Here is a 21,493-nt window from a genome sequence, read left to right as displayed (position 1 = left end):
CTGGGGGGTGGGGGGGGTGGGAAGGGGCAGAGAGAGAGGGAGACACAGAAACCAAAGCAGCTCCAGGCTCTGAGCTGTCAGAGCAGAGCCTGATGGAGGGCTCGAACTCATGTACTGTGTGATCATGACCTGAGCTGAAGTTGGACGTTTAATCGATTGATCCACCCTGCCACCCCCAGAAGTTCTTGAGCATGGGATTAAGGGTTTCTCTAAGCCAAACTCAGGAGTGGAACTGCAGGGATTGCTGTGTTGCTGGGTATTTGCAACTCCTATTTGGGTATGCCCAAATTGCTCTCCTCATTTACATTTCCATCAGCAGTAAGTGGTCCAACAGATTCATGCTACTTTGGAATTGTCAGAAATTAGCTGCTAGTCTGCTGTCTGAAACAGTACTCTATTGTGGATCCAGCTTGCATTTCCTGATTGCTGATACAGGCCAGCATCTTTTCATGGTTGTTTTTTTTTTGATTGTTTGTTTTTTGGCCACTTCTGTTTCCTATTCTGTAAATTCCCTGTTCATAGACTTTGCCATTTTCTTGTTTTTATTGATATGTAGGACTTCTTTAGATAGTTTGAGAATACTGTTACTTTTTTGGTCATATTCTTGTGGATCCCTTCTCCAACTTGGTAGCTTTTAGCCTCACCTTTTTATGGTATCTTTTAACATAGATTTTTAATTTTAGAATTTCATTATTTATTTTCTTTTTTAAAGTAGGCTCCATGCCCTGCTTGGGGGCTTGAACTCATGATCAAAAGTCGCATGTTCTGACACTGAGCCAGCCAGGCGCCACTAGATTTTTATTTTTAATGATGTTAAATCCTCCTAAGAAACCTCTATGTTTTAGGGGCGCCTGGGTGGCTCAGTTGGTTAAGCATCCTACTTTGGCTCAGGTCATGATCACACGGTTTGTTAGTTTGTGCCCCGTGTCGGGCTCTGTGCTGACAGCTCAGAGCCTGGAGCCTGCTTCAGATTCTGTATCTCCCTCTCTCTCTGACCCTCCCCTGCTCACACACTCTCTCTCTCTCTCTCTCTCTCTCTCTCGCTCACTCTCAGAAATAAATAAAACATTAAAAAAAAAAGAAACCTGTATGTTTTATTTATCCTAAGGTTATTGTAGAGGCCGCCTTTTAGGCAGCCAACTTGAGCAATGGAAACCTGAGTAAGGTAGAAGATTCTACAGTGACCCCCTCTACCCGCTAGCTGGATACAAACAGGCCCATTAGGTGACCCACATCAAAATATCCATAAGCCCTAGCTGACCAATGCGTTACTTAAACCCAGGCACAGGTACCAAAAATAAAAAAGTCCATAGTTTCCATACCTCCCCCCCCACCCTTAACTACAGCCCCACCCTGCGCCCTCCACCTCTGGGCTGACAGTCTCTCCTTTGCCAAAGGCCTGCTGCTCCCTTGCAGCATATTCAGTAAACTCCTATCTCCTTTGTTCTGCCTTGGGTGATTTCTTTCACCCCCTAGGCCCCTGGCCTCCACCCGACTGGGCCACCCCACAATTACAAAAATATTCACCTTCTTCTAAAATGGTTAAAGTTTGGGGCGCCTGGGTGGCTCAGTCAGTTAAGCGTCCGGCTTCAGCTCAGGTCATGATCTCAGGGTTCGTGGGTTCCAGCCCCGTGTCGGGCTCTGTGCTGACAGCCAGCTCAGAGCCTGGAGCCTGTTCCAGATTCTGTGTCTCCCTCTCTCTCTGACCATCGCCTGCTCATGCTCTCTCTCTCTCTCTCTCTCTTAGAAATAAAAAAATAAATAAATAAAATAAAAATAAAATGGTTAAAGACTGCTTTTCAAATTAAGTTTGTAAGCACCCAGAATGGTTTGTATGTATGGAGTTAGTTAGAGATCCAATTTCATTTTTCCCCATATAATCAACTGTTCCAGGACTTTAGCCCATTGTTTCCCCACTGATTGAGGGGAAGAATAGTTTTTAAAAAAATCTAAATAAAATATCAGCAACTGAAACCAACAATGTGTTAATAACAGTTACAACACTGGGAGCAAGCTGTGTTTATCCCAAGAATTAAAGGATCAATTACCGTTAGAAACTTTATTGATGTAGCTGAGCTTATTAACAAAGAGAAAACGGGTATGATCATCTCGACAGACACAGAAAAAGCATGCAACTGCTAGTATTTTATTTATTGGGTTATTCCTTAAAAGACGCATGGTGTTTTTAGAATTTTTTTTTTTTACAAGTTCAGAGCCTCCAAAACCAAACAAAAACCAGGCATGAGCAAGAGAGATACTGCAGTCTCCATGCCCATGTATGTCCTATCACAGCCTTTGCTCTGATGGCTTCCTAAGGCCACTTTCAGGTATGTTTCTATGACCACAAATAGCATCTTTGGCAAGTCGGGTCTCGGTTTGGTCTTTATCCAACTCCTGGATTCCATGCAGGGCCTGAGAAGCCCTGGGAAATAAAAGATTAATCAGGCCCAGCGGACCCTGTGGTTCTCCACCTTTAAGGCCAGCCTCTCAGGCGATCAACCCGAAACCGGTTCTCTCCGCACCCCAAATCACTGGTTCTGCCAAGATGGACAGATGAGAGCGCTCCAGAGACTGGTGGGTCTGCCCTTCGGTCCCTCCTAATTTCTACCCCTCCTCTAGGGAAAGGGTAGGGACGTCGGTGTAGAATCGAAGGTCGTGCCTGGGGACCTGGACCTCCCCGGGACCGGGGGCTCCCGGGCCCCGGGTGGTGGGCAGGGAGGCCTGAAAGGGGTAAAGGGAAGCGGGGCAGCGGCGGAGGTCCGAGGGGGAACGAGGGAGGGACCGGCAGAGATTCACTCCGGGGGCGGCTGCGGGAGAGGGGACGAGGATTGCGGGCGAATCTGGAGCGCTCCTGGGACCTCCGGGGGCGGCTGCAAGGGGTTGGCTGTGGTGACCTCGGACCAGAGCTCCCTTCCGGTTTGCGGATATGGGCCCCCAGGCTTGGCCGACCAAGGAGTGTGTGGCTTTTCAGCCTCAAAGCTACGGAAGGGGAGGGATGGAATATGAACCGGAGCGAGCTTTACAGCCTAGGACCCAGGTGGCCTGCGGCAGCACCTCACACTTCTTAACCTCCCTGTGCGCCTGCGCATGTGTGTCGGGCGCGCGCCCCGGACCGAGGTACGCCGTGCGCGAGCCTTCCGCCTACCAAGGCGCCCTCAACGCCCACTGCGCCGGCGCATCCGCTTCTGGCTCTAAGATGACACACACTTCTTCGACGCCTACTGCGCACGCGCCGTCCTGCTGTTGTGCTCTCTTGAGACCCTATTCAAATAACTGCGCCGCCCTCCTCTCCGCGCGCATGCGCTTCCACTCGCGCGCCTGCGGCAGCGGCGGTCCTAAACCAAAACGCTGGTCGGCTCAGGCCCCTGTTGCCGCAAATGCTGGAGAAATGTGTACGTGCTTGATGCCCGCCTGAGACTGGGAAAGATCTGAATTCCGAGACACGCCCGGCCCAGGTGTTTCAGACGAGGGATTGCAGACCGGCGTGAATGCACAGGCGCAGCCACTCTGGAAGGCTTAACGGAGGTGTCTGTACAAAAGTAGCTGGTGCTTGTACAGTGGAGTTAGGTGCTGGGCTCAGACGAACAGGAGGTTGCACGCTGGGATGGTCTGGGAGCCAGTGCAAGGTTGCATGGGGTCACGTGTCTACAGGATCCCACGCTAGCATCCCTCCCTACGCCCGCGGTGTTCTGGAGTCCTTGGGCGTGTTGCGGGTCAGACACGCCCAGAGAAGCAGCAGCCCTTGGGCACTGACGGTCTCCGCCTCTTTGCCCGCTCCTGGGACTGTTTCCCACCCTCGCCTCACTCCCCAACCTTCAGATCCTACATGCTCCCTCTAAGCCCTGTCTTGGTGTCCTTCACAGAGAAATGGGAGCGGCCAGAAGAGAACGACCACACCACTCACCTCCCATCTCTGAGTGCCTCTCCCCCTCCCCCCAGTCTCCCCACTCCTCCGCCAACCTGCGCTGATTTCCTTCAGACATCTGCACGGCACATTCCCCTGCCTCCTTCAAGTCTTTGTGCAGATGTCACCTTCTCGGGTCTCATCTCTATTCCCTGACCACCCTCTCCAAACGCTCCCCCTCACCCTTCCCTGCTTCGTGTCTCCATCACACCAGCTGACTTTGTATTTTCCTTATTCATTTGGTTATTGCCCGTCTTCCCCAGCTGGAGGGAAAGGGCTGTGTGGAGATTTTTGTCTACTGTTCTGGTTATATCCATAGCACCTAGGACAGTTGATGTACTGCCCTCAGTAGGGAGACAAGAAATGTTTGTTCACCGAATTGATAATCACCATCATAGCTAATGTCGGATGTTGTTCATGATCAGGCACAGGGCTCGGCACTCTCCATGCATGATTTCAGTGAATTAAGTGCTTCCCTGCTGTCTTGGAACCTGCCAGCATCTCCTGCCTGCCGCATGAACTCAATTGTCATCAGGCTCTGTGTCTCTCTTTTTATTTATTTATTTATTTAAGTTTAGAGAGAGATCAGGCTCTGTGTCTCTCTTATTTATTTATTTATTTAAGTTGAGAGAGAGAGCGTGAGCTGGGGAGAGGGGCAGAGGGGGAGAGGGAGAGAATCCCAAGCAGACTCCACGCCCAGCACAGGGCTTGATCACAACCTGGGATTACAAACTGAGCTGAAATCAAGAGTTGCATGCTTAACTGACTGAGCCAGGTGCCCCCCCCCCCCGCACCTTTTTTTTTTTTTTTTTTTTTTTAGTAATCTCTGTACTCAACGTGGGGCTCAAACCCATGACCCCAAGATCAAGAGCCACATGCTCTTCTGACTGAGCCAGCCAGGCTCTGGGTCTCTTGTGCTTCCTGCAGATCTGTGTTAGTGGAATGCTCACCTCTATGCAGCCCACATGGAGCTTTAACATGATTCCAGTGAGACCAGAGTCCTGGGTCCTCACCTGGTTTCCTCCTGTGGCTTTCAGCTTGGAAAGAAGCTACTTAGGACTTATCGTAGGAACTTTGGGCAAGTCCTGTGATGGACCTTCTCCAGAACTGTGGCAAGATAGGATCCTGTCCCCCAAGAGTCTCTTTCTCAACCTCCCCACTGCCAGCACAATACCTCACCAGATGGAGAATGCACATCAGTCTTTTCCCCAGATGTATCTGCCCCCCAGCATAGTTTCTAGCTGGGACAGGCACTTGGTGTTTGACAAAATGAATAAATAGCCTTCAGGTTAATCTTTAGCTAAACATCCTTCTGCTATGAACTTGCATGTAAGTATTTTATTTATTTTTATTTATTTTTATTTATTTTTTGCATGTAGTATTTTAAAAACCATAAATTTGACTTGTAGGACGTCAGGTTTGCAGGATGATTTGCTAGAACGAGAAAGGCAGTATGATATTTACCGGGAGAAGACCAACGCTTTGATTAAAAAAAATTTTTTTTATGTCTTTATTTTATTTTGAGAGACAGAGAGCAAGCAGGGGAGGGGCAGAGAGAGAGGGAGACACAGAATCTGAAGCAGGCTCCAGGCTCCGAGCTGTCAGCACAGAGCCCGATGCGAGTCTCAAACCCACAGACTGTGAGATCATGACCTGAGCCGAAGTCGGACGCTTAAACGACTGAACCACCCAGGCGCCCCCTCAGCGCTTTGATCTTTATGGTCAACTACTTTGTGAACACCTAGGAAAGTATTTGAGCAGTTCAGTGCTGTGCCTTTGGGTCAGTGGAGAACCTTCAGCATATACTGAATTTTCAAAAATGTTAACAAGCGTGTTATTTTGTAATTAAAAAATTATAAAAGGGAAAATATTAATAAGATTGTGAGTCCCTAAAACATAAACCAACCTAATGGGATGGGACCTAAGGGCTCTGAGTTCTTGTGGCTGGGTACTTTGGAGAGTTCTCCCTTCATCTCTAAGGGTGTGGCACAGGGACGAAAACTGTTCTTTATTGTACCAAGGATGTCTGGCGCACATGTACCCTGGCTGTCCCCCAGGCCAGAGGTAGGCATTACCATCTCCAGGTCCAGTAAGACAGTGACTCAGGACAAGGGAGTAAGGGCAGAACTGGCATTGGGACTCAAGCACTGCCACCAGCTGTGGCCACTCTCTGCTGCTTCCTGTGCCTCGCAAGTCCCCACATGTGTAGGTCCGTGTGGCCCCTTCTGTTAGTCTTATTGCGGAACTGGCTGGCAGGTAAGAGAAGAAGGCGCAGCCACTCTGTTGGAGAATGTTTTGCTAGGGTTCAGTCCTGCGTGGGACAGAGTTTCACGGTCCTGGGGCCCCAGCTCCAAGCGCTGTGCTCTGGAACCACAGCAGGGCTGCCCAGGGACAGCCTTGCAGGGAGGACCGGAGCACTATTGTTCATTTCAGGAAAATGCTCATGGGGGAGAGGGTGGAGGGTGAGGCGCCAGCGGGGACCTGGACTCAGAACAGAAGGCTGGGCTTCCTGTGCTCCCTGCCAGCCATGTGACCTAGGTAATTCCTCTCCTCCTCTGTGCCTCAGTTGCCTCATCTGCAACGTGGGAGCATCACCGCCTGGTTCAAATAGATTGCAGTGCTGTGAGTGGTAGGTTCCAGCCCTGGGAGGGAGCTGGAGGCTGCTAAAGGTCACTCTGTGTCCTCCCTTCTCTCCTCAGATTCAGGGCAGGGTCCTGCTCCTGGCCATCTGTGCGGCTGGCATTGGTGGGACTTTTCAATTTGGCTACAACCTCTCCATCATCAGTGCCCCGACGTTGGTATGTATTCTCTGTGCCCACTGTCACCATCCCAGTGGATGCTGGGTGAGGGCCACGAATAAGGACAGACTCATCCACCTGAAGTTCAAGGCCTCCTTAGATCAGAACCTGTCCACCTATCTTCCACCTTTATTCCCTGAACTCCCCTAGCAAAGCAGGTTAAATGCAGTTCCTCAAATGCACAGAGCCCTCTTTCTAAGCCTCTTCGGTTTGGAAAGCCCTCTCCACTGCATCTGCAGAAGCCCTTCGAGAACCACTCAAACACCATTGCCTTCCTTCAAAAGTCTCTGGCTGGAAGTCACCCCTCCATCCCCAGCCCTCCATGCTGGCTGTCACCATTCAGGTGACATGTTGGTTGTTTGCAACCTCCTGCTGGTCTGCTCTCAGGGTCTGAATCAATCATCCCTGTGCCCCCTGATGCCTGACGCTGACCTGGCCCATGTTGATGTTCAGTGGTGACCATGGAGAGGGTGACTCTTCCAGCCCATTGGTAAAAGCTGGCCTGTAACTTAAATCAGAAGGGCGAGTGTCCCGTTACATAGCTGGGAAGGCCCTGGGGCTGCACACTGGGGGTGCAGGGGAAAGAGCCGCAGGAAAGAGGTCCTAGGACAGAAGTGCCGCTGTCTTCTCCCTACCTGTCCTGTTCCCCCTGCTCTTTCCACCCAGCTGTCGCCACACTGACTTTCTGCCAGCTGGAAACCCCCAAAGAAAGTCCTCCCTAGTAGTTTCAGCTGAAAGGTCTGGGAAGACTCTGATTGGCTGATTTGGATCACATCCAGGCCAATCATGTGATCAAGAGGTGGAGCACTTCCATAGGCCAGTCTGAGTCAGGTGACCATCTTTATGGGGACAGGAGAGGCTGTAACTGGGGATGGGCAGAAATCCCCAGAGGAAGGGATGGTAGCCTAGCAGAAGCCAGGGTGGGACCACATTCTGGCCAGAAACAGTGACAGCAGCCCAACTCCTTAAGGAAAGGATGGAATGCAGGGTTTACAAAGGGAGGTCCGAGCTAGCTGTGTTTGCTTGTTTGTTTGTTCATTCAACGCACATGCCAGTGCCCACTTCCCAGCAAACATACAGGCTGGAGAAGGACCCACCTGCAGCAGGCTCTCTTGCGCCTTGTCTCCCATGGGCCATCTCCAGCCCCCCAAAATAGAACTTTCTTGGCCTCAGAGTCTCCTCCTAATCCCCTGGATGGTCATTCTTGAGGAGTTCCCGCCAAGGGCAGGGAGGCTGGCCCTGGTCCTAGCTCCCCTGGACTTTCCCCCAGAGGGAGCTGATGGGTATCAGGCCTGACAGCCATTACCCTGAGCTGGCCTGAGTAGTGGAGAGCTGGCCCAACCCTTAAACTCGCTGCCCTCCTCACATTCTCCCTCACATCCTGTTAGGATGCCTGCAAGTGAAGTGTGCCCAGGTCTTCCCCAAGTGCAATCATTCCTAACCACGTAGCCTCCATTTACTTCCCCGGAACTGCAGCTCTGGGAATGGGGCCCTGGGGTGTCCCAACTACCTGGCTCCAGGCCTGACCTGTGGCTGAGGCTGTGGGCAAGTCCTTTCACCTCCCCAGGCCTAGTCCCAGTCTAAACAGTGAACAAGAGTAATGAGTATCTAACAGAAGTATCTAACAGAATACTTCTTTTTTTTTTTTTTTTTTTCTGAGAGAGAGACACACAGCATGAGCAGGGAAGGGTCAGAGAGAGAGGGAGACACAGAATCTGAAACAGGCTCCAGGCTCTGAGCTAGCTGTCAGCACAGAGCCCGACGTGGGGCCTGAACCCACGAACCGTGAGATCATTACCTGAGCCAAAGTCAGACACGTAACCGACTGAGCCACCCAGGTGCCCCCTAACCGAATACTTCTAAGGGCTGTTAAAGTCGGGGTCCCATGGAAACAAGTGGCACGCTCCAGATAAACCGAGCAGATTTAGACACCACAAGGGATGATTTACAAAGGTTGAGTGGGGCAGAGAGAACACACAAGACCGGGGAGAGCCCAGTAATGCCAGAGTCATTCCTACCTCTACCCCCAAAGGGACTCGTGCAAGGAGTCATTACCTAAACTGGAAGGAAAGAGCCATGTGGAGGAGGGCCCCTTGAGAGGAGCAGTGACCTTTGGTTGAGTGTCACAGCCAGCCTGAGGTGACCTGGGAACAGACATCCCTTCTGCTTCTCTCTGATGCCCTGCTGGTGCTCACCATTGGGCAAGTCCAAGTCCGATAGAAAGCCAGTCAGCAAGGACCCCACTGATACAGGTAGATTCTTGGACCGAACGCAGGGGGACAGGGGTGAAGTGGACTCTGAAGGGCAAACAGAGACTGTTCCTGCCCCAAGGCTGGGGAGCAGTATTGCTCAGGAGACTTGGTGCCTGCTCTGCAGAGGCAGAGCCCTGTAGGGGAGAAGGCCTGTCGTGTCCAGCCTGTCCCCGGGAAGCTGACCGATATCTCTGTCCACAGCACATCCAGGAATTCATCAATGAGACATGGTGGGTGCGAACTGGCCAGCCATTGCCCAACCACCTAGTTCTGCTTCTGTGGTCCCTCATCGTGTCTCTGTACCCCCTGGGGGGCCTCTTTGGAGCGCTGCTTGCCGGGCCCCTGGCCATCATGCTGGGAAGGTAAGTGCTTTCTGGGGACACCCTGAATGCCCTTTGGTGAGAGGCGCCCCAGTCTGTAGGCTGAGGAATGTGGGAGAAGGAAGATGCCCTATAGGCCCAGGCCTAGGTCAGCTTCCCAGCCTCCTGCTCCACCTGTACTTTCACCATGAGAGTTACATTTTCAAGTGGATTTGGTAGAAGGAAGAGCCCTGTGTCCTGAGGGAGGGAAGATTCCTGGTTTCCAGTTCCACGTCTTGAGCAAGTGATATTGGACCGTAAACAAGTATTTCCTCTTCAGGCCTCATTCCCTTCTCTGTATCCAACTGATACAGTTCTTGGGGTACAAACAGGAGAGACATGCTCATTGATTTCATTAATTAATTGATTGATTAACTCATTAACTGGTTAATCAATCAATTAATTAATGAAAGGGGTACCTGGCTGGCCCAGTTGGTAAAGCATGTGACTCTTGATCTCAGGGTCGTGAGTTTGAGCCCCACGTTGGGTGTGGAGTCTACTTAAAAAATTTTTTTAGGTCTCCCTGGGTGGCTCAGTCAATTAAGACTCTGACTTCATCTCAGGTCATGATCTCACATGTTCATGAGTTACAGCCCTACATCAGGCTTCTCTGCCATCAGCACAGAACCCACTTTGGATCCTCTGTCTCCCTCTCTCTGCCCCTCCCCTGCTCGTGCCCTCTCTCTCCCTCTTTCCCTCTCCCTCATAAATAAATAAATATTAATAAATAATTTTTAAGTTTTTATTTATTTAAGCAATCTCTACATCCAGTGTGGGGCTTGAACTCACGACCCTGAGATCAAGAGTCACACGCTCTTCCGACTGGGCCAGCCAGGTGCCCCTTAAATAAAAAAATTTTTTAGAGGGAGGCAAACCATAAGAGACTCTTAAATGCAAAGAACAAACTGAGCATTGCTGGAGGGGAGGGGGGCATGGGCTAAATGGGTGATGGGCATTAAGGAAGACACCTTTTGGGATGAGCGCTGGGTGTTATATGTAAGTGATGAATCACTAAATTTTACTCCTGAAACCTTGACTTTAAATAACATTTTTTAAAAAATGAAAATTTTTAGAAGTCTTTTTAAAAAATTTTTTTTAATTTGTTCTTTATTTCTGAGAGAGAGAGAGGCAGCGTGAGCAGGGGAGGGTCAGAGAGAGAGGGAGACACAGAATCCGAAGCAAGCTTCAGGTTCTGAGCTGGCAGCACAGAGCCTGGTGTGGGGCTTGAATCCACAAGCTGTGAGATCATGACCTGAGCCAAAGTCGGATGCTTAACTGACTGAGCCACCCAGATGCCCCAGAAAAAAACTTTTCAAAAAAGGTGCCATGTCTCATTGCCCAGCACTGGGCTACTAGCATAGAGAACAAGATCACCAAGACTAGGTTAGATTGTTGGGTTCACACCTGAACCTTAAGGGGTAGGGGTACATTCCAAACAAATTTAGGCTCTTCCTGCAAAATAGATGAAATTAACCATTATCTGATCATTGTTGCCCAAATACCTAATAAAACCCGGTACAGTGTCCTTACGTGATAGCACTGGCAGAAGGCTGAAGGGAAGGAATTGAAAATTCAAATTCAGCACACATGCCTGTTTCAGTTATAACAACTTGCTGTCCCATCCCCAGGGCGGGGACTCAGTGGAGTTCATCTTCCACCCAGTGGCAGACTGAAGTCCTGACCTGTGTTGCCCTTTCTAGGAGTCAGGGTTGGTGTGTAGGGTGGCAAGGTGGTTAGCCTGGAGACGGGAGGCCCCTATCATTGATTCCGTATGCATTTTCTTTTTTTTAAAACTTTACTTATTTATTTGGAGAGAGAGAGAGAGACAGCTCACGAGAAGGGAAGGGGCAGAGAGAGAGAAAGGGGTAGAGATAATCTCAAGCAGGCTCCATGCTCTCTGTGCAGAGCCTGACATGGGGCTTGAATCCATGAAACATGCGATCGTGACCTGAACCGAAATCGAGAATTGGACACTTAACCGACTCAGCCACTCAGGTGTCCACCATGTGCATTTTCTATCCTTGTGATTCTGTCTGCTTTATGAGGCAATGGAGTGATCACTGGGTGGGCTGAGGAAGGCTGCTGCATGCTATCCCAGAGAGGGTCATTCTGTCTGCTTGGTTTTTAAGAGCCTTTTCTGCAGTGGCAGGGGGATTCTGGTGAGTGGAAACAGGGACGTGTATAGGTTCAAGTTTTGGGCTAATTCTGAGAGATCCATCTGTTTAACTTTCCCTACACCTTCTTGAAACAAGTCTTCAAATCCTGCTTCATCCAAGACTTTGATTATCTGACCAAACTCTTTGGAAAAGGGGACCAAATTCCATGCTCACGATTCTGTCTACGGAAGGGTTTCACTCTTCCAGTATCTTTTAGGGCCACATCTGAGAGTCCTTTAAGGTCATAGCCCTACATTTCTGGCAAGAAGTAATGGGCAGAGTCATCTGCAAACCAGGGTCAAGCTTTGTTTTGTTTTGTTTCAAACCGATGACAAGAGGGGCACCTGCGTGGCTCAGTCAGTGGAGTGTTTGACTCTTGATATCAACTCAGGTCATGATCTCATGGTAGGGGAATTGAGCCCCATGTTGGGCTCCACACTGAACTTGGAACCTGCTTGGGATTCTCTATCTCCCTCTCTCTGCCCCTCCCCCATGCTCTCTCTTAAAAATAAACTTTAAAACAAAAAAACTGAAGACAAGAAAGAGACCCTGGTGTGCTTTGGGAGAAGGGTGGTTATGTGGTCAAGTAGGCATGCTGACATGAGTAAGCTGCTCATAAGAACCTTTGGGGCCACATGGGGCATCACTTAAATAGCAATTGAATGCTACTGGATGCACTCAACCTTAGCATAGGAGTGTCATATGGCACCCAGTGCATGATGGGTACATGGCCGCTGGGGGTCCTACAGCTTGGTGTTTATTCCCCCACAAAAGCCTACTGACAAGGCCAGAGTTATTCATAATTAAGAGGCTGGTAATTCCCTGAAGTAGAGTGGTTGTACTCCAAAACTCTAGGTCTTGGGTTGTGATTCTTCTTTTAGACAACCGCCACAGTCACTTGGAACATTACAGGGTCTCCTAGGTCTAAAGGGGTGAGTGGCAGAGCTCTTTGCACTTAGTTTGGACTCCCTAGAGAATACCCTTCTTGCTGAGCTCTGCCTGAAGCTGCCAGGTTTTCAAATCAACTGGTGGATGTGCCAGATCAGCCTGTGGTGCAGGCTCCCTCCAAAATGGGAAGAAATCCTCTGAGATTTGCCCATCATTAGAGGGCGGGCCGAGAGTTCTTGTGCATTTTGGAGGAAATGTAATGACATATCTTAGCCTGTTGAACCTCAGGAGCTCCATTGGGCAGTGGCCCCTTCATTTTTCAGTTTCTACTCTTTGTCATGCTTGTACCTTACAAGACCTCTAGTGCCGTTCTCCATGTCCTTTCAGTATAAAGTCATCAAAGTAGTGGACCAGCAGGATGCCCTGTGGGATGAGTAACTCCCTGTGGAAGGCATTGTGGCCCAGAGCTGGAGAGCTCTGAGGCTCTAGCCTCAGGCAGGTCGGTAAAGGTGTGTTACTGCCCCTACTAGGTGAAAGTGATGTATATTGAAATGGAGCAAAATGCATTTACCAAATAAATACCCCACAGTTGAAGTACTTTATTAATTTACACCATGGAGGAAGCCATATAGTTTTCTTTTCTTTTCTTTTCTTTTTTACATATGGTTTTCAATTGGAGTTACTGCTGGATCAGGTTCGTTATAATGTACGTCATTCTCCATTCTCTCTGCCCAGGAGATCTATGCTTTAGTTCACATTCTGTCACTGGTGTGCTGTTGACTTTGGGCAGAATACTGGCCTCTACTAGGTCCAGTTTCTCTGTCGGTGCAGGGAGCTGTGTGATCTGCAGTGAGCTCTCTCAAGTAACTGTGTGACAGCACTTCGTGCTCAGTATCAGGAATCCCAGAGCCGATGCCTCATCATGGTGGAGCAGCTGGCATTTCCAGTGCCTGCTCCCTGGTTCGCAGTATGTCCCACTGAGCTAGGCCTGGGCCACCCAGCCATCCTGAAAGTTCTGAGAAGTGATTCTATTATACATGGAAGAAAACATGAGGGAACAGTACTTGGTTTTCCATGCATCCCTTCCTTTACTCTGAAAGTCCCTGCTCTTCTTCTCTACGGTTTTATTGTGTCTGAGAAATCAGATGGTAGACCCCTCATTTTACAAAGGAATAGGAAGAAAGCAGCACTTAGTGTGAAGAGATAAAGCCATAAGACTCAAATTTTGCACACTGTGGTGCAGGCAGAAAGGAGAAGCACTTCGGGTCTCTTGGCAGAGGGGTGTGGCAATATGCCCCTAGGTACAGTGGCTAATGGTCATGTCCCTTCGTGTAGCTTAGACTCCTGACACAGTTCACACATGTGCGCACACAGGTCTGACTGGGGTTGGCTGGAGCTGCAAAGAGGCACCACCAGGGGGAGTTCCCCCAGACTGGACATGAGCCTCTCTTGCCTGTATTCTACTCCCTCCCACAGGAAGAAGTCCCTCCTGGTGAACAATATCTTTGTGGTGGCCGCGGCGACCCTGTTTGGCTTCAGTCGCAGAGCAGGCTCCTTTGAGATGGTCATGCTGGGCAGGCTGCTCATGGGAGTCAGTGCAGGTATGGTGGGAGGGCAGCCCATCCTGCCTCTCTTTTCCTGCTCATTCATGTATTCCATTTATTCATTCATCTCTTCTCTTTATTTCTTTCATCCATTCATGTATTCTCTTTCTTCACATTTTTAAAAATGTTTACTTATTTTTGAGAGAGGGAGGAGAGAAAGAGAGAGCACAAGCAGGGAAGGGGTAGAGAGAGAGGGTGGCACAGAATCCAAAGCAGGCTCCCGACTCTGAGCTGTCAGCACAGAGCCCAACGTGGGGCTCGAACTCATGAACTATGAGATTATGACCTGAGCAGAAGTCAGACGCTTAACTGACTGAGCCACCCAGGCGCCCCATTCACATTTTTCATTCATGCTCACCTCTTCTTTTGCAAAATGATTAAATATGGTTTATCTAAAAAAGGCTTCTATAACTAGACACTTAAAGTGGATACAGAAACAAGAAAACGTTTCTAAAATTCACACAGAGTGTGAGTACAAACATCCCCAAACCTGTGCTAGCGGAGGTGCCATATTTGAGCCACACTCTAAGCCATGAGCTTCCTGGCGGCCAAGATACAAAGGATGCATTCTTGGGTTTTCACTACAGAGGCAGAGTAGGCTGTTTGAGACTCCTCAGTTTCTGGGGCTTGTCATGTGAGGAAGTAGAGTTTTGAGCATGCCCACCTGGGCGTTTAGGGCCACCCATCAACAAATCCCCTCTTGACTCAGTACTGTTTATATGGCCAGATCTCTATGTCTATATTAGTTATCTATGCCTGCAAAAGAAAGTACTCTGAAACTTACTGGCTGTGTACACATCTAGGTGTGAGCATCAATGTCCAGCCCATGTACCTAGGGGAAAGTGCCCCCAAGGAGCTCCGAGGATCTGTGGCCATGAGTTCAGCCATCTTCACTGCACTGGGGATCGTGATAGGCCAGGTGGTTGGATTCAGGTAAGCAACCTGTCTCCATGTGCACTGAGTGGTTTGAAGGGTGCCAGTAAAAGCCCTTTGCCTAAATTTCTCCTCCATCCGTTAAGTATTAAGGCATTGCTTCTTTGTATTAAGGAATCTTTGTTTTGAAATCCTGTCTACACCCATCTGACCAATACATAAAACAGGTGTTAGTCAATCACACTTCAGTGTGAATCACCATTTTGCATCCTCTCCAGTTCAAGGAGCAAAGAACAGGTCTTAACAAGGGAGAGGGTAAAGATTTGGGCTTTTAAAGGGGAGCATGTCCTGGTCATCCCAGAAAAGAGAGGAGCGGGCAGAGCCCAGAGCCCTGGGAAGAGGAATTGTTTTGGATAAGGTTGGGGCAATCCCTGGAGGGAGGGATCTTGGTGTCCAATCCAGAACTGGTTTGAGGAAACAGAGAGGATTGCAGATCCTCTGCCTTCAGCAGGGCAGGCAGAGGCCAGGTGGGTGGGTTAGGGAGTAGGGGGCAAGTGGGCAGGGCTCTGGCAAGGAAGTACCAGGCCCGGCCTCTCTTTTGCCTCCCCAGGGAGCTCCTGGGGGACCCACAGGTCTGGCCCCTGCTGCTGGCCAGCTGCCTGGTGCCTGGGGTGCTCCAGCTTGCCTCCCTCCCTCTGCTCCCTGAGAGCCCACGCTACCTCCTCATTGACCGTGGAGACATGGAGGCCTGTCTGGCAGGTGAGTCCTTGGGTCCCCAGACCACCCTTGACCAATGGGCACATCTATCCAGAGTATGTGGGTCCCCATTTCTTGGGTTTCATTTATCAGGAAAAAGCTGTCCCTCCTTTTTGTGACATCCATCCATCTCTTCAAAACTCTTTGCCAGGAGGCTGTCCTAAGTGCCAAGGCAGTGGGATAGAGCAGACCCGGCCCCTGCCATTCAGGAACTGCAGGATGGTAGCAATAAGGAGCCCCCTACCCAACCATATATGCAAGATGAAACACGGTGTAAGACCTCGCAGGCCCAAGGCCAACGGGGTGCTAATGGGCTTGTTCATTAGCTATGGCCATGATAATGGTGTCCAAGGAACAACAGCAAATCTCTGGCTTGAAACAATAATCATTTACTGCATCCTCCACTCACATACTTGCTGGGCTGGCTGCATGACTGCTGATTTCAGCTGGGTCGGCTCATGGCATCTGGGAACCAGCCAGAGGTTAGCCAGTCCATGCTGGTCTGGGCTGGAGTAGTTCATCTCTGCTGCACATGCCTTTCCTCTCACTCTTAGTACCAACGGGCTAGCCCAGGAATGTTCTTATTACAGCGACGGCAGAGGCACAAGAAAGCAGATGCAATTGCAAAAACACTTTTCAAACCCATGTTCCTCCCCACCGTGCCCATTAACATTCCACTGGCCCAAGAGAGTCCTGTCCCTGAACCCGAAGTCAAGAGATGGAAAAACCAATGGCATATCCTCTCACATGGCAAAGGGTTTAGATTTGGAGAAGGGTGAAGACCGGGGCCCACTCATGCACCCTCTCAGCTTGCCATTGTGGCCACAGCTATTACTGATATCCCTCCCCTGTCCAAAACGTGCTCAGTGTCATCCAGGACCCCACAGTCTCATCCAATCATGGCATCAGTCTTGAAGTCTAGGATCTTAGGATCACATCAAGTCTATACATGCCTTCTCTTGATCCCGAGACCTAGGCGCTAAAAACACAAGTCTGCCCCTCTGAACTCTGCACACAATGGTGAAAGTAGGACAGAGCAACCAGAACTAACCCTCATTTCCAAGACAAAGAGTCAAGGAAGCAGGAACAGAGTCACCAAGAAGCGCTCTTGGGAAAACACTGCCGGATCTCCCTGCCTTGGGGGTAGGGAATGTTCCTTGATCAAGTCCTGGCTCTGGCCCCTGGTAGGGGCTCCCTAGGCCATGGTTTCCCCAGGTTCTTGCTTCTTCCCTCTGAGATCTCCTTCCTGGACACCTTCTGAAGAGGGCACTGCAAATGTACCCAGAGAAAGTTGGGTACATTCCAATTGTCTTGGTCCCTTTTTCTCCAGGCTGGCAGAGCTTCTGTCAATATAATTTTCTCAAAAACGATGGGATTTTCCTGTGTATTTGATCCACGTGCCAAAAAGCCACACCCACTAGTCTTTCTGAGGCATGCTTCTCTCTTGAGACCGACTACTGGAATTTGGGGCAAGTTGGGCTGCTGGAGACCAACACCCTTAAGCCTTCCAAATGCCCCTTTGCCGGCTGCAGTGAGTCACTGCATTAAGCCAACCCTTAATTTGATTGTTACCTTGCGTCCATGGCTCCTGGGCAGAGGTGTGGATTTATATTTGCTTTCCGGCTGTAACTTAATGTGGGCCTCTTTTTGCCAATCGGAGAGGCTAGAAATGAGAAACAGGTTTATTTTGTTTGTTTTTATAAATAAATTTTAAATGTTTATTTATTTTTAAGAAAGAGTGTGAGCAGGGGAGGGACAAAGAGAGAGGAAGACACAGAATCCGAAGCAGGCTCCAGGCTCTGAGCTGTCAGCCCAGAGCCTGACGCGGGGCTTGAACTCATGAATTGTGAGCTCATGACCTGAGCCGAAGTCAGTTGCTTAACTGACTGAGCCACCCAGGCACCCCAATGTTTGTTTTTTATTAAGCTAACCTAGTGAGTTACAAAACAAGTTAAATTTAATTAAATTTAAAATTAAAGAAGTTAAATTTTAATTAAAATTTAATTTAAAATTTAAAAATTTAAAAAATTTTCCCTCCAAAGATCTTTTGAGCTCATGTTTTAATATGGTAAGCTTAGACTACTCGGCTAACAGCAACCAGTCCATGCTTTTAGCATATAGAGATCTCTTCACTCCAGTCCAGAAGTTCATTAGGTCTGTTTGTTTGTTTGTTTCCACACTACTGCCCTGCACACCCAGGCTTCCATTTTTCCAGCCTCCTCACCATCTTCTGCCTGGTCTTGGAATCAGTACCATAGATCACAGGTCTAGTATGGTAGCACCTACCCCTGGTATCAGTTAATTTATCAGTTTTCTATTGCTGCCTAATAATCACATCCCTGTGGCAAACCAAAGAAACAATTACTTAGCTCAAGTGTCTGAATTCTCCGGGGTTGACTGATATAGGCTGCACCTGGCTGGTGGCTCTGCTGGTCTTGGTCACTCATGCAAGTCAGCTGGGCTTTAGCAAAGTTAGGATGGTCCCAGCTGGGCCATCTCTGCTCCTCCTGGGACCAGTGGGCTAGCGCCACCAAACGTCTTTATGGTAAGGGGAGAAAAACAAGTAGAAACAGCAAGGTCTCTTAAGGCTTGGGTGGGACTTTGCATACCCTCTTACAACCTCATTCTTTTGGTCAGAGTGAATTACATGGCACAGCCTAGTGCCTAGGGGCAGGATGCATTCTTGCCCCTTTGTGGGGGCAGCTGCAAAGATCACCTAGCAGAGAGCCTGGATACAGGGAAGGGTGGAGAACCAGGGACGTTGGATAATGGCCATCTGCCACAATTGTGTCCCCTCTGATGTATCCACAGAACCCCTGGCTCCTAAAGCCTTTTCTGGTTCTTGATGCCCTGAAATGACAAGGGACAAGAAGATCATCCCCATCTGATGGGGGGGTGGGGAGGATGGCGGAGAGAACGTGAACGGACTTGGGGATGGGAGCTCATTGCAGGGCACCAAGGACAGGCTGGGGGAAGGGAGGCTCAGCACCCTGCGTCCTTGTATCCTGCCCCAGCGCTGCAGCGGCTGCGGGGCACAGTGGACGTGGCGGGTGAGCTGGCCTATCTGGAGGAGGAGCGTACCGCCTGCCAGGGCCGGCGCGCCCTGCGCCCATGGGAGCTGTTCCAGGATCGCGGGCTGCGGAGACAGGTGATGAACCTCACGCTGCTGGGCAGCGCCATGGAGCTCTGCGGATCCGACTCGGTGAGGCCCCCTCCCCCCGCCTGGGCGGGGGTGGGAGGGCTGCAGACTGAAGGCGCCTGGCAGCCCTCCCCTCTGCCCGCCTTGTCCAGATGTACGCCTACGTCTCCTCGGTGTTCCGGGAGGCCGGGATCCCCGAGGGGAAGGTCCAGTACGCCATCGTGGGGACTGGGAGCTGCGAGCTGCTTGCGGTTTGCCTCAGTGTGAGTTTGTCTGAGTTTATAGTGGGCCTGGGGGCTGAGCCTCCACCAGCCCTGTGGGGGTGGGGAACGCGTCTTCGCTGACACCTGGAGAATTTAAGTCTTCTACCTTGGGCCCTTTTCCACTCTAGGTCACTATGCTCAAATGGGGGGAGTCAGCCAGCATTTTAAGTTTATTTATTTATTTATTTAGAGAGAGCACGAACAGGGAGGGGCAGAGAGAGAGAGAAGTAGAGACAGAGAGGGTGAGAGAATCCCAAGCAGCACAGAGCTGTCATCACAGAGCTCAATGTGGGGTTTGAACCCACGAACCTTGAGATCATGACTTGAGCCAAAACCAAGAGTAGGGTGTTTAACCCACTAAGGCCCCCCAATAATGTCTTAATCCTCTGAAGCAGTCAACTGCTCCTAACTGCCTCCTCACAAACACCTCCAGCTGCCCACTGTTCATCTTTAAACCAAGGGAAGCATGCTTCCAGCGCAGAGGTCAGTTACTGAGGGCTCCTTTCCTTTACAGTGTGCGGTGATCGAGAGGGTGGGCCGCCGGAAGCTGCTGATAGTGGGGTACTCTCTGATGGCCTGCTGCGGAAGTGTCTTTACGGTGGCCCTGTGCCTGCAGGTAGCTGGGCTGGACATGAGGGTTGTGGCTTGATCCCCTGTGACCTGATCCCCACCTCACTCTACCCCCTCTGCCCCTTTGCTACAGAGCTCCTTCCCCTGGATGCCCTACCTGGCTATATCCTGCGTCTTTGCCTTCATCCTCAGCTTTGGCATTGGCCCTGGTGAGTGGGCCTAAGGAACTCTGCGCTCTGGGCTTTGCCAAAAGAACACGGATGTCTTGGTGAATGATGAGTGGATATAAATGCGATGTCACCTGCATGCCCCGCCACCCAGCCCCCCTGTACTGGGGCTTCTGGGAAGGAGTGGCTGGAGAAGAGGACGAGGGGCCCCCACTCCCATGTCAGGGACAAGGTGGTGGCCCTGGCTGGCAGCCCCGTCCCTGCTCTTCCTTCTAGCCGGAGTAACAGGGATCCTGGCCACGGAGCTGTTTGACCAGAAGGCCCGGCCTGCTGCCTATATGGTCTGCGGGGTGCTCATGTGGACCATGCTCTTCCTGGTCGGGCTGGGGTTTCCCTTCATCATGGTAGGCACCCTCCCAACCCCGCTCTTGCCTTGGGTGTTCCCCGAGTCTGCAGCAGAGCCCCAGCGGGAGGTCTCCATCCTGGGAGGCTGAGGCTGGAGGGGATGGGTCTCATCTGAATAAAGAGGGACAAATCCCTCATCACGGCCTGTCATGAGGCCTTCTGTCTGGCCCTGAACAGGGTGACACCAGGTCTCAGAGTCTCTTTTCTTCCACAGGAGGGCTTGTCCCACTTTCTCTATGTGCCTTTCCTCTGTGTCTGTGTCTGTGCGGCCATCTGTACTGGCTTCCTCCTCCCCGAGACCAAAGGCAAGACCTTTCTGGAAATCTCTGAGGAACTGCACAGACTCAACTTCCCTAGGCAGAACCAGGGCCCCGAGTGGCTGGGCCCGGAAGTCATCCTGGCCACAGAGCTATAGTTCATTAGGTGCTGTGGGGCCCAGATCTAGCTGCAGCTCTCTCTTTGCTTCCTGTCCAGGGTCCTGGCCCTCTGCGTTCCCTCCTTCCTGCCTTCACGTGTTTAATGAGTGCCTCTGTAGCACCTACTGCATGTGGCTTGGTGAGCCAGAGAGATGGGATCAGGACCCACTGGTGCTTTCGATCTAGAGGCAGTTAACTAACAGGCAACCGATAAAAACAGTATTGCAAACTCGGGGAAACGTGGTAGGAGAAAATACAGATTATGACGTGAGTGCATAAAAGGGAGCCTGCCGTATCTGAGGAGGGTGGTCACAAAAGAATTTTCTGGGAGCACCAGCTGGGTTGGTTGGTAGAGCATGCAACTCTTGAATTTGAGGTTGGAAGTTTGAGCCCTATGTTGGGTATAGAGATTAGTTAAAAATAAAATTAAAAAGGGGTGCCTGGGTGGCTCAGTCAGTTAAGTGTCTGGCTTTGGCTCAGGTCATGATCTCGCAGTTTGTGGGTTCGAGCCCCACCTTTGGCTCTGTGCTTACAGTTCAGAGCCTGGAGCCTGTTTCAGATCCTGTGTCTCCCCTTCTCTCTGCCCCTCCCCTGCTCATGTTCTCTTTCTCTCTGTTTCTCAATAATAAATGTTAAAAAACATTTTTTTAATAAAATTTTTTAAAAAAGGAATTTTCTGAGGAACTTATTTAAAAAAAAAACAAAAACCAACCATGATGGGGCATCTGCGTGGCTTAGTTGGCTAAGTGTCTGACTTCAGCTCAGGTCATGATCTCACGGTTTGTGGGTTTGAGCCCCCTGTTGGGTTCTGTGCTGACAGCTCAGAGCCTGGAGCCTGCTTCAGATTCTGTGTCTCCCTCTCTCTCTTCCCCTTCCCCAGTCATGTTCTGTCTGTCTCTCAAAAATGAATACATGTTAAAAAAAAATCAACATTGAGGTATAA

At 50.3% G+C, this 21,493-nt stretch overlaps 1 protein-coding gene across 1 annotated transcript; it reads left to right on the top strand.

The window, feature by feature from the left end:
* The first annotated feature begins 2,926 nt into the window (after positions 1 to 2,926).
* Positions 2,927 to 20,635, top strand: SLC2A11 (solute carrier family 2 member 11). Its single transcript, XM_077745917.1, has 13 exons — positions 2,927 to 3,351; positions 3,435 to 3,525; positions 6,604 to 6,702; positions 9,156 to 9,316; positions 13,834 to 13,958; positions 14,765 to 14,894; positions 15,445 to 15,593; positions 18,605 to 18,792; positions 18,882 to 18,992; positions 19,507 to 19,608; positions 19,696 to 19,771; positions 20,006 to 20,133; positions 20,349 to 20,635. The coding sequence occupies exons 1-13, from the start codon at positions 2,927 to 2,929 to the stop codon at positions 20,547 to 20,549; spliced, it is 1,986 nt and encodes a 661-aa protein (XP_077602043.1). The 3' UTR covers positions 20,550 to 20,635.
* The last annotated feature ends 858 nt before the right edge of the window (positions 20,636 to 21,493 follow it).

Source organism: Crocuta crocuta, unplaced genomic scaffold (genome assembly GCF_008692635.1).
Source record: "Crocuta crocuta isolate KB4526 unplaced genomic scaffold, BGI_CrCroc_1.0 scaffold344, whole genome shotgun sequence".
Taxonomy (NCBI): domain Eukaryota; kingdom Metazoa; phylum Chordata; class Mammalia; order Carnivora; family Hyaenidae; genus Crocuta; species Crocuta crocuta.
This window is presented reverse-complemented; position numbering and strand designations above follow the sequence as displayed.